This window comes from Neophocaena asiaeorientalis, unplaced genomic scaffold (assembly GCF_003031525.2).
Source record: "Neophocaena asiaeorientalis asiaeorientalis breed wild unplaced genomic scaffold, Neophocaena_asiaeorientalis_V1.1 scaffold150, whole genome shotgun sequence".
NCBI lineage: Eukaryota > Metazoa > Chordata > Mammalia > Artiodactyla > Phocoenidae > Neophocaena > Neophocaena asiaeorientalis.
The window spans coordinates 21,322,370-21,335,439 of NW_020176571.1; the positions used below are offsets into that span (position 1 = coordinate 21,322,370).

At 39.3% G+C, this 13,070-nt stretch overlaps 1 protein-coding gene across 2 annotated transcripts; it reads left to right on the top strand.

The window, feature by feature from the left end:
- MED21 (mediator complex subunit 21) lies at positions 1-5,793 on the top strand. 2 transcript variants are annotated; one of them, XM_024733476.1, is made up of 4 exons: positions 1-57; positions 3,982-4,096; positions 4,643-4,743; positions 5,306-5,793. In XM_024733476.1, exons 1-4 carry the CDS (start codon positions 16-18, stop codon positions 5,480-5,482), a joined length of 435 nt encoding a protein of 144 aa, XP_024589244.1. In that variant the 5' UTR covers positions 1-15; the 3' UTR covers positions 5,483-5,793. The 2 variants fall into 2 exon arrangements, with proteins under 2 accessions (XP_024589244.1, XP_024589245.1); XM_024733477.1 differs by lacking the exon at positions 5,306-5,793 and having other exon boundaries at positions 2-57; positions 4,627-4,694.
- Positions 5,794-13,070: the final 7,277 nt, after the last annotated feature.

Consider the following 13,070-nt stretch of genomic DNA (forward strand, 5'->3'; position numbering starts at 1 on the left):
GTTTGCGGGAGGAACATGGCGGATCGGCTCACGCAGTTGCAGGACGCCGTGAACTCGGTGAGTAATTGCACGCGATTAATCTCCGTCGTCTTCTTTCCCGAGGGAAAGCAAGGCAGAAAAAGGCAGCAAGCAAGGCAGAGGGCAAAACTCGGAAGTGGGGAATGGACTGAGGCCGGGCTTCAGCATCAAGCGCTGGGGTTGGAGGGAGGCGGCGCTGCGGTCTGGAAGGTCTTAGGCCGGCGGCGGGGCGGTTCGGGAGCCAGCGGCCTCTTAGCCTGCGAAGTGGAGGATCTCACTCCACTCCGTGACAGGACTGCGTGGACTGTCACGCTTCACGGCCTTATCATGTTCTCTCGGAAAGGTTTTATTTGGTTGTCAGTGGTGCTTATGGGAGTGCTCCTCTTTGGCAGGGAGGGGAGAGGAAGCGGAAGCTTTTTTCCCCTTATCAATTTTAACCCACGGAGGGCAATTCTTGTTCTTAATGATTGGATTTTCGCCATTAGATGTTAGCCGAGAATATTCCTTCGCCAAAATTTTCAGGTTGGGGCGGGAGTGATAGTAAAGTGAAAAGTTTTGTTTCATCTTAGTTGGTTCCTATAGACCAAGGGTTCCATCTCTTGGCCGCGCCCCCAGCATGTCAGTTTAGGGAAAACCGACGTCTTTATGATAGTCAATCTTCTGACCTTCGTATATCTTTATTTAAGGTTTTTAAAATGCCTGCCAGTGGGTCTACTCCCTATGAAAAGTCAGGTGTTGTGAGTAGATCCCCTTACTTTGATCCTTCTGATTATTTTTCCTGTTATGTGTACGTAGAAAGTATATGCAAGCCAAAGAATTCATATACTTATTACCATTAAGAGTTAACTTGTTTACATTTCTGTTATTCTATTTAAAATTTGATGTCCCAGGTGAGATGTTGACTGGAAAATCCAAGTACCTGGTCTCTTGCCAGTTTTTTCTCAGCGGAAGCTAATAAGTTGGTATTCCTGTTATTAGTCTTTGTGCACTTGAAGAGTGTGAATCTGCTCACAAGAAACTGAGCTACTTTGTGTGTGAGGGCCAGCCCCTAAATGTTGATGAATTCACCAAGGTAAATTCTACCTTTGGTGACTTGCCTGGGCTGCCAACCAGTCTCCCTCAGGGAGATACTCCTTTGAGGCTTTACAAAATCAAATTGTAATGATGCAGCTGGATACAAATGTTATTTTAGGGGAAATGTTGTGTATTCATACATGTCTCAGCCAGAAGGATCGTAAGGAAAAGTGAATATGGCCCTTAACTCCATGGTAGGCAGGCTGATCATTGGATTTTGGAGAAAAACCTCTAGGTTAACTGGTATGGGTGCCTGGTATCCATGATGGGTGCACCACCATGGTTACAGAGAAATACTCCTTGAGGAGTTTACAGTCTGATTAGAAAGATGTCATATACTCAAGAGACATTTAAATAATGCAAAGGCAGTATGTGGTTAGGAGTTGTAATGAATTGAGTGCTTTCAGCTGTAAGTGCTGAAGTAAAGTGAACTGTTGAGTGATATTAATTAAAATAGAGGGAATCTTATTAGCATTTATCTGAATTGTAATTATTTGTGAAGTTATTAAAATAAAATTTATTTTACCCACTGAGAACTCCATGAGAGCAGCAACTGTCTTGTTCACTGTATCAGTGTGTTTATACAGTTATATACAATGCTTGTCATAGAGTTGATTTTTGATAAGTATTTGTTGAATAAATGGATTTTGAGAGCTTCATAAGGACAGAGCAAATAGCCAGTGTGTTGAATATTTGTGTGTGTTTTCTGTCTTCTTCATAACACTGCTATAATGTGAGAATGTTCCCAATTTAAAAATTAAAAGAAACTCGAGTTACCAGAACCAGAATTAGAATCCACGTTTGTACAGCTTCAGAGCAGTAACTGCCACTCTATTACCTTTGCAAAATGTGGGCAAAAGCAGTGTAGTCAGGAATGAATTTATCACCAGTCAGGCATATGTGAAGGAGGAGTAGATAATGAACAAGTAGGGTTGACTTAGATTATTGAAAGCTTTGAAATGGCCTGAAGACTTGGAGATTTATCTTGAAGACCATGCTGGGGCAAACTCAGAATTTTTAAGCAGAGTAAAATAACATAGAAAATAATAAGAACTAGGAACTTCCCTGGTGGCACAGTGGTTAAGAATTTGCCTGCCAATGCAGGGGACACGGGTTCGATCCCTGGTCTGGGAAGATCCCACATGCTGCGGAGCAGCTAAGCCTGTGCGTCACAACCCCTGAGCCTGTGCTCTAGAGACAGCGAGCCACAACTACTGAAGCCCCTGCACCTAGAGCCTGTGCTCCGCAACAAGAGAAGCCACCGCAGTGAGAAGCCCGTGCACCACAACGAAGAGTAGCCCCCGCTCGCCACAACTGGAGAAAGCCGGCTTGCAGCAACGAAGACCCAACGCAGCCAAAAATAAATAAATAAATAATTTTAAATAAGAACTAGAAATTAATAAGGAGTCTGTTGTAAACAATTCTTGTGTGAAGTTGAACTAACAGCAGCAGTGATGGTAGAAGGAAAAGGGAAAGATTTGTAGTAGTATTAGCAGGATTTGAAGATGAAAGTTGAGTCTGAAGTTAGACTGGTTCACTAGGAGATTCTCAATAGAAATTAGATATTAAAGAAAGGAAACAGTTGACTTTGAGTTCTGTCATTCAAATAATGGCAGTGAATCTTAGTGGAAATGCTGATTCACTGATTGGAGGTAAGGAATTGAGGTTTGAGAGGTCGGGACTATGGAGAGAATTTGGTGGGGAGACTAGGGATCTTAGGTTTGGAGATGGTAATGTTATGGCGCCAGGTTTGTTTGCTGGACTTGTGGAGCAGGCCAAACACTGAGACACTGAGTTTTGCAGCAGAGAAGGGGTTTATTTATTCAGGAGGCAGCGGAGTGAGGAGACAGGAGAACAAATCTCAGATTGCTTCCCAGAAGGCAAGAGGCTTGAGATTTTATGGGATAAAGAAGCAGGGTGTTCTCAGGCCTGGGGAAGGGTGGGTGGAGGTAGGGAAAAGGCGAGGTAATTGGTGTGCGCGGGACCAGCTTTAGGGTTGGTGGTCCCAACTATTCTTAGCTGGTCTGAACTGGGCAGGGGCCCACTCCAAATCTTCCAAATTTCTGGAAAACGACTTAAGCCCCTGTTACTACAGTGATGCACGCATCAGCAGCGTTGTCTGTAGGGGTGGTAAGAAGTCTGGTGCGGTATGACATGGGCTACGTGAAGCTTGGAGGGTGTGCAATTAGGGAAAGAAAAAACAACTAAAGCAGTCTTAATCATTAAAGGCAGGTTACAAGCAGAGGGGTTTCTAACAAGCTGTTCCCTTATCTGCTGTTCTGTAAGACGTACTCCAGTATTTTTGTTTGTGTGACAGCTTCCATTAACCCCATGGGACACAGTTTCAGTAAGGACTTGGTATTCTCAATCTTCAAAACGGATTAAGGAATACTTTTAGAGCCCTGGGAGTTCACAGCTTGAGTCCTGGAGACAAACATTTCAGAATACTTAAGGTGCAGTCTTTTCCCCACTTTTATTCTTGTAACTACTCTAGTTTGAGAAAAGGGGTCACATTTTAAAATTTACCCTGGGGCCATTCTTAGATATTTGCCTATCACATTTGCTCTTTTCCACCACTACTTCCCCAAAAGTCTTTACTTGTGCTTGCAGTAAGTATTGGCATATATTTCTCTAGTCATTCTGTTACCTTGGGAAGAAAAGAAAGATTATTTTGTATTTCTTTGATTGAAACCAGACGTAGTTTCTTTGCATGATTAAAACATTTAATCATTGTTAGTAACTGGTTTATGTTATCCAGAATTACTCCTTTCTGTTTTATTTTCTTGCTCAGAGACCATTATAATAGGAACATTGTTGCTGCCGTTACCAATAAAGTCGGTAAAACAGATAAATCCTTTCTAACTTTGCCACCTTTCCTTTGGCCTCAAGCTTGCAGATCAGTTTTGTAATGCCATTGGAGTGTTGCAGCAGTGTGGTCCTCCTGCCTCTTTTAGTAATATTCAGACAGCCATTAACAAAGATCAGCCAGCTAATCCTACAGAAGGTAAATAGATTTTCTTGGCTTCTCTCAGTTTGACTCTCACATTACCTGTAATCCCTTAAAATTAGATTTATTGAAAAATTCAACTTATTTATGGCTTTCTAAAAATGTTATTGTTTGAGAATATTACTACAAGTTTGTCACAAAAGAAATGAATTTGTTATAGTCAATTTATGTAACACCTCATAATTCTTTTCTTGTCAAACAACAGACGTTTTACTTGTTTAGAGGAGAATTGTATGAATTTAGCTGAATTTTACTTGAGGGACCTTAATAAGAAAGGCATCCCATTTATAGATTCCTTTATTCAAGTGACCACTGTATTGTCCTAATAAATGAAATGATATACATTATGCTTACATTCCAATTTGAGTTAATATTAAAGCTGATTCTCAAACGTAATAGAATTGATGTGTTAAAGTTACACTTTAATCATTAGAAGCCTGCTACAGAAAAAGTTATGAAGTTTTCTGTTTTCATAAAGTTTAATTTCTCTTTCTGAAAACTTGAGATTCTCTAATATCCTAAATGAGTACCATCTTTCTCTAGAATATGCCCAGCTTTTTGCAGCGTTGATTGCACGAACAGCAAAAGACATTGATGTTTTGATAGATTCCTTACCCAGTGAAGAATCTACAGCTGCTTTACAGGTAAAAATATCTTTTCCTTTGAGAATTTTGTGAGTAGAGAATTTTGAATCAAAGAGATAGATTTAGTGCCTTTTGTTAAAATTTTCAAAGTTAATCTAAATTTTAAAGTGGGAATTTTACTGTGAACTACTGTAGTCTGTTAAAGACTGAGCTGAATGTGTATAATTGTCCAATTTTGAGCTTAAAGAAAACTTGCCATTTTCCTCAGTTTGCTTCTTTTCCTTGCAAAGAGTGAGAGGAGGGGCACATTCTGGGTGTGGAGTAGAATAGTAGTGTCCGAAAGCAGTGTGGAAGGGAGTCTCATGTAGCCATCCAGAGATCTCCAATCGAAAAGTCATCTTTTAATTTAATTTATTCAGAGAAGACTCTGATCTTAGGATTTCTGCCACTGAAAGTTTTATCTGATCTTAGGATTTCTGCAACTGAAAACTCTATCACAATGGTTGGGTAGTCATCAGATTTAAAAGTAAATACTTTTACTGCAGGTTCTTTCCGCCTCAACTTTCATTAATCTCCAAGTTTTTCATTTCTCAGAACATTCTTAAATTTGTGTCTTATAAAGGCTGCAAGCTTGTATAAGCTGGAAGAAGAAAATCACGAAGCTGCTACGTGTCTGGAGGATGTTGTTTATCGAGGGGACATGCTTCTGGAAAAGATACAGAGCGCACTTGCTGATATTGCACAGTCCCAGCTGAAGACAAGAAGTGGCACCCATAGCCAGTCTCTTCCAGACTCATAGCACAGTGTATATATACCATGCGTGCCACTGAGAAAAGAACTGTTTCAATGCCATTGAGAATTCTGCATCAGATTTAGATGGAAGCCTTACCAGCAGTTACAGAAACATTAAGCACTATGACACATGTTATCTTCTTAGCTATTTTAAATAGTCTTCTGTTTTCACTCTTAATAATAAGCTTGTAAAATCGTGATTGAACCAGCTTTAAACTGTCATTATGCCATTTTTTTTATTGTTATCTGGGTTAAATTATTGAGGCAGATATTGCATTAATGGTCATAATATAATTAAACAGATGTACTATAAAATTCTATTGTGATGTAATTTGTCTTTATTTTTGTCATATTTCTACAGTCTTTACAAATCAAAACATCCCTCAAGCCAGAGGAGAGGTGGTAAATGCAGAGATAGTGGACTTTTGAATTTAGGTTGATATCCTTCTGCCTCTTTTATTTATTTATTTATTTATTTTGCGGTACGCGGGCCTCTCACTGTTGTGGCCTCTCCCGTTGCAGAGCACAGGCTCCAGACGCGCAGGCTCAGCGGCCATGGCTCACGGGCCCAGCCGCTCCGCGGCATGCGGGATCCTCCCGGACCGGGGCACAAACCCATGTCCCCTGCATCAGCAGGCGGACGCTCAACCACTGCGCCACCAGGGAAGCCCCGGGAAGCCCCCAGAATTTTAACTAAGTTTCCAACTGGGATTTCTGTGGAAATTGACAAGTTATTTCTAAAATTTATATGGAAGTACAAAGTGTCAATAGAAATCAGTATTCTCATTAGAAAATATAGAATGACAGCTTGCTTTAATAAGACAGCATGTATTAGTGCAGGGATAGATAAATAGGCCAATGGAAGAGAATAGAGAGATCTAACACAAATCCACGCAGATCGGAAAACTTGATTTGTGACGGAGATGATGTGAATCACTGGGGAAATAATAGAAATTGTGCTGGATATTGGTTATATATATGCTGTATATTAAATTCAGTGCCTATGGAGTTTCTTTTTGGGGTGATGAAAATGTTCTGGAATTAGTGGACGTTGTTGCACAACTGAGTTTACTGAAAAACACTGAAATACATACTTTAAAAGGGTGACTTATGGTATGATAATTATTTCCCAATAAAGCCGTTATAAAAAAGGAAAAAGAAAAAAAAATTTCATGCCAGGTGAAGGGCAAATATCTAAAATTTTTAGAAGACATTCTTAGGAAAATATGCATAGCTTCAGGATAGGAAAGGCTTTTTTAAAATAGATATAAAAATTTCACATCATAAAGGAAAAGAATTCAAAAATTACGATAAACAATATGTGTCAGACACTGCTTCAAACTTACATATATTAACTAATTTAGAAAAGGTTAATAAATTTAAATGCATTAAAATTTAGATCTTCTGTTCATGAAAGTACTCCAAAAAGAATAAAAATGCAAGCTCAGCCTTGCAGCAGGTATTTACAGTACTTGGAACTGGACAAAGGGTTAGTATCTAAAATATGTAAAACCCTTCTATGAATCAAAAAAAAAAAGAAAAAAGCAACCCATTAGGAAAATCACAAAATAATCATTTCACAGCAGAGGAATGGCCAATAAAGGTGCACAAATTCTCAGCCTCATTGGTAATCTGAGAAATTTGAATCTGGCTTTCTAGGTGTTCAAGAAGGTTCACTTTTCCAGGCAGGAGGACAAAACTTACTTATTTTTTTAATTAACACTTTGCTAGCTTGATTTATACATTTTATAATTTGGATATATGGTCCCTAGGCTTCCAAGTATTCTTGGCCAGGGCTGTATATGTTCAGGGCAGGCCTATACATGTATGTTTATATAACTTAAAAATAAGGAGATTCTACAGACAAAATTCAGGGCACTGATTACCTCTCTGGTGGAAAGAAGGGGATGCTATTGGGAAGAGGGTCTTTTAAGGTAAGTGTAATAATGTTCTTGAACAGGAAGGAATATATTTAATAAAACTCAATATTTCATGTAAACTGTGTCTAAGGGTCATGTTTTCAATGATAAGGTTTAAGGCAGCACATTTAAAAAAATTTTTGTTGGAGTATAGTTGATTTACAATGTTGTGTTAGTTTCAGGTGTGCAGCAAAGTGAATCAGTTATACATTTACATATATCCACTCTTTTAGATTCTTTTCCCATATAGGCCATTACAGAGTATTGAGTGGAGTTCCCTGTGCTATATAGTAGGTTCTTATTAGTTATCTATTTTATATATAGTAGTGTGTATATGTCAATCCTAATCTCCCAATTTATCCCTCTCCCCTTCCCCCCCGGTAACTGTAAGCTTGTTTTGTATGTATGTGGGTCTATTTCTGTTTTGTATATAGATTCATTTGTATCATTTTTTAAAATTTATTGATTTTTGGCTGCATCGGGTCTTCGTTGCTGCACGCGGGCTTTCTCTAGTTGTGGCGAGTGGGGGCTTCTCATTGTGGTGACATTTTTTTTTTTTAATTCCACATATAAGTGATGTCACACAATATTTGCCTCTCTCTGACTTCACTTAATATGATAATCTCTAGGTCCATCCACAAATGGCATTATTTCGTTCTTTTTATGGCTAACATTCCATTATATATATTTATTTATTTATATATATATATATATAGGGTTGGCCAAAAAGTCCGTTTGGGTTTTTCCATAACATCTTAAATATATACCACAACTGCTTTATGTTTATCTGTCAGTGGACATTTAGGTTGCTTCCATGTCTTGGCTCTTGTAAATAGTGAGGCAACACATTTTTAAGCAGCATAATGCTTCACTTGTGTTTGATTTCGGCAGAACTGGTTTGCTGTTAGCCAGTTATAGATATTGGTGGAAGAGGCCTTTCGATCTTCCTCCACAGGACTGACTCCCACTGTCTCCCCAACTCCTCAGAAGTTCAACAGTGAGTAGAATTTAGGAAGATGAACTGCCTGCCGCCGTGTCCTTGCTCTGCATCCTTGTCCCTGCCTATTGAGGGTTGCATTTTTTTTTTCTTCCAGTTGCCTGAGAAAGGCCTCAGATGGAGCGAAGGCACTGATGCTGCAGGCTGGGGCTTCTGAGACCAAACAAGTATCCATCTTTCACCACGAGAGGGCCGTTTGACCCTGAACTTCGGTTCCATTCAGGAAGTGGCTGTTCTGTGACCTAGAGGGGTATGTGGAGACTAGCTGTCGTGCCAGGTTACGATTCCCCTGGAATCCACTCAAACTAGTGTTATGATTCTGATTTGAACTAGTGTCCTCCTGGAGCCAGTAACTTGATTCTGACACCAAATGTCCACTCTCAGCTGAAAATAAAAGGACAGGCACACACCTTCATGGCTCTTCATACAGAGGTTGTTAAGTCCTGGCATGGGCCACAGAGGAAGCTCAATGAGCACTTTCTCTGGATGGTAAATTATCTTTTACGTCCACCTTCACACATGTGGGTGTGTGTTGGACAGGCCACACATCAGAAACCTGCCCTACGTGGAGAGAAGTGATTAATAGTATAGGCGCATGTGCCACCCTGCTTGCACTGCCGCTAATTAGCTGTATGACCTTGGGCAGGTTACCTATGTCTCAACACAACTGAAAAATAGCGGAAATATTACTAATTTCCTCATGGGGTTGTTATGAAAGGTAAATGAGTATATGTGTGCAGTAGTCTAGCATCATCCTCCTAGACATGTGTTTTGTTTTTTATTGAACGATAGTTATTTACAATGTTGTGTTCATTACTGTGGTACAGCAAAGTGAGTCAGTTATACATATATACATTCCTTTTTACAAAATATTCTTTTCCATTATGGTTTATCATAGGATATTGAATATAGTTCTCTGTGCTAGACAGTAGGACCTTGTTGTTTGTCCATTCTATATATAAAAGCTTACATCTGCTAACCCCAACCTCCCACTCCAGCCCTCCCCCAACCCCCTCCCCCTTGGCAACCACAAGTCTGTTCTCTATGTCTGTGATTCTGTTTCTGTTTCATAGATAGGTTCATATGCTGGACGTGTGTTTTTGTAGGGCCTAGACTATTGAATTAAGTAGGGCTGTGATGGTGATAATGGTGCCTGAATCTTTCGGGTCTTTAAGGGTGGCTTCAATCTCTGCCGTAGTTCCAGGCAATATTGTTTTTTCTTTACAGTATTTATAATAAAATTTTATAAATTTGTTTTGAATTTTTACAGCCTTTACAAATATTTGCAATATTTGTCTTTTATTTCCAATATTGCCAATGCAATATTGTTTTTAATTTACTACTTTGACCAAGGCAGAGTGGGAGGGACAGTTTCAGAGCTTCCACTTGCCTTTGTCCACTTCCATAGCTCTTATGCCAGGGGTTAAGTAACTCATGTGGAGTGGTTGCTAACTGTGAAGTTTAGGGGCTGGGGAAATGGTCACTGGGTAAGTCATGGAACCAGTGGACCTATTATGCGTGGGATCTTGGCCCAGGGCACCATTTATTGTTTATTATTACCTTCCCCAACAAAGGGGCCATGATAATGCTTTGGATTCTCATGTGTTAATGTCAAATCAGACCCTTTAGCTAACACTCCTCAAAATGCCTTGGTATTTCTCTTTTCCTTGTATACAGTTACCTGGGTAAACGGCCATGGGTCCCTTGGGAGTAGGCCTGGGAGAATTATCATAAACACTTGCTATGGTATTGTAGAGTCTTTCTTGTGGGGATCCTCATGAGAACAATGGGTTCTAAATCTGACAAGGGTCTCAGGATTGGAAATAGGGAAGAGATTGTGACTTTTAATTGGGACAGCGGCTCTCTGGTGTTTAATCATCCATCCTTGGTTTCATTGGATTGTATTGATTGAGCAGTACTGCCCATCTCTCCTGCCCTTGGGGACTCGTGTTCTCTTAACACATTCCATAGTTCTCTGAAGTCAGGGTCCCCATTGCTAGCCACTCTGACTTTGCTATTTATTACTATGATCGAGCCCATCTTGTGCATCTGATAAGCATTACCACCTGACCCCTATTTGGGATCCTTTCATTTCTACTACTATCAGGTAGCCCAATTTAATGCCAGCATCTTCTGCCATCGGCCTTAGCCAGTGGTGTGCTAGGGCAGGATGGCTCTTAGCAGTTCTTACAAGACCCAGTAGTGACATTTTTAGGAATTTTATGAACTAGTTGTTAAACACAAGATGTTAAATGTTATATGACAAGAGAGTGGTCTGAAAAGTGGTCAGTAGAGTCTCCCTTGTCCAACTTTATTTTTTTGTCCCCTTGGTTCTGTACACTGGTGTCATGTCCTGGTCTTGCATATATTTTCTCAGCTCCTCCCATACGCCTTAGCTAGGTCCTGCAGCACCTTTTCCTTCTCAGTAGACCCAGAACCTCCTCAGCTGTGTTAGACTGTGACTGATCCTAGTTTCTTATCTGGTAGCCAGGCTATGAGGTGGCAGTATATCCCAGCCAGAGGTGTGTGGGTATGGCATTTGTCTTGCAAAGCAGAGGATTCCGCATCATGTTCAAGGAAGTGAGTAGAGCTAGCCTTTAATGGGGAGGAGCTAGCCTTGTTCAGTCCCAGATGAATCTGGTGATTCAAGATGTTTGAGTGCTGTCACCAAGAAGGCCCCATTCTAAGTCGGAGTGTCACACTCCTTCCCAATCAGTGCCCTGACGTTGGTGAAGCTGACTTGCCTGGTTTGAGAATCAAATATTTCTGGAGGCTCACTTCTCTTATAATTAAAGACTGAATGTGATCTTCAGCTTTTTCTGCCTTCAGGCTATAAGAGCTGAGTGTCTGCTGTCAAGGACACCTTCTGGCTTTCACACTTTGCCTTAAATTGGTGATTAATACCTCTAGTCTCTCATCCCCACCCCACCCCACCCCAGTGCATTGATTGTAGCACCTAACAATAACCATCATATTCCAGTCCTTTGTTTTTACAAATTTCTTCAGGTACAATTGATAACAATAAACTGCATGTGTGTTGGGGGGTGTAGTGTACCATTTGATAAGTCTGATGTACACATACACTCATGAAACCATTATCAAGGCCAAGATAACAAATGTTTCCAAGAACCCCTAAGGTTTCCTCCTGCCCCTTCTTAATTTATCCCTCCGTCCACCCCCATCCTCAGGGAAATTCTGCTTTTTGTCACTATAGATTAGTTTGTATTTTCTAGAATTTTATATAAATGCAATCATACAGTGTGTACTCTTTTTTTGTCTGGCTTCTTTCACTAAGGATAATGATTTTGAGATTTATACATGTTATTGAGTTTATCAGTAATTTATTCCTTTTTATTATTGAAGAGTATTCCATTTAATGGATGTGCCAAATATGTTTATCCTTTCACCTGTTTATGGATAGTTGGGCTGTTTCCAGGTTTGGGATATTATGAATACAGCTATTCTATACAAGTCTTTTTGTGAACTTGTTTTAATTTTTCTTTAATAAATATCTAGGCCTGGAACATCTGGGGTATTTATTAGTTATATATTTAACTTTTTAAGAAACTGCCAAACTCTTCTCCAAAGTTTACCATTTTACTTTCTCATTGGCAGTGGATGAGAGTTCCAGTTGTTCCACACCTTCACCAACACTTATAGCAGTCTGTTAACTTTAGCCACTCCAGGAGGTGTGTAGGGGTAACTCCCCAAAGTTTTCCTCATGTCCCTTTGAAATTCCTTCCTCCATCCCCTCCCTGCTCCTGCTTTCTGACCCCAGGCAACCACTAGCCTGCTTTTTGTCACTGTAGATTAGTTTGTATTTTCTAGAATTTTATATAAAAGGAATCATACAGTATGTACTTTGTGTGGTTTCTTTCGCTCAGCATAATGATTTTGAGGTTCATCCATGTTGCAGTATGTATGAATAGTTCATTCCTTTTTACTGCTGAGTCTTACTCCATTGTATGGATGTACCACAGTTTATCAATACACCTGTTGATGGCCATTTAGATTGTTTCCAATTTTTGTCCAACGCAAATAAAGTTCTTTATAAACATTTAGGTATAAGTGTTTATATGGACATATGCTTTTATTTCTCTTGGGTAGATACCTAGGAATAGAATGATTGGATCATATGATAGGTGTATATTTAACATTTTTTAAGAATCTGTAAAACTGTTTTCAAAGTGGTTGTATGGAAATAAGAATGAGAAACAGAATAAAGCACACACAGAAAAAACACATTTAATATGTCATTTCAAGAGAAGGGGAATATTTAACACTGAGTGAGAATATGTATCTTCAGTTTGAAAGAAACTCTTCTAATGTAAAAGACGTTTTGACAACAGATGTTTGGAAATACTCCCATTATTACAGGATTTTTTTTGGCCAAAAATGATATTCATCCTCCATGAAGCTCTCCTATCTAAACACTTAAAGTATCTCTGAAACAAAACTATCTGATCTGTTTTAAAATTTTCCAAAAAGTTAGTTTTGAACCAATTTGTTTAAAATATGGAAATGCAAAAACTTTCACTGTTTGGAAGAACAATTTATTGACATCTGGGAAGATGGAAATTTACTACTTAGATGTTAAAAAAAAGCTTTATATAACAGGTGGATGAACTGATTTAGTAAATGCAGCTAATATTTTGATTTGAATCCATAATTCTCTGCAG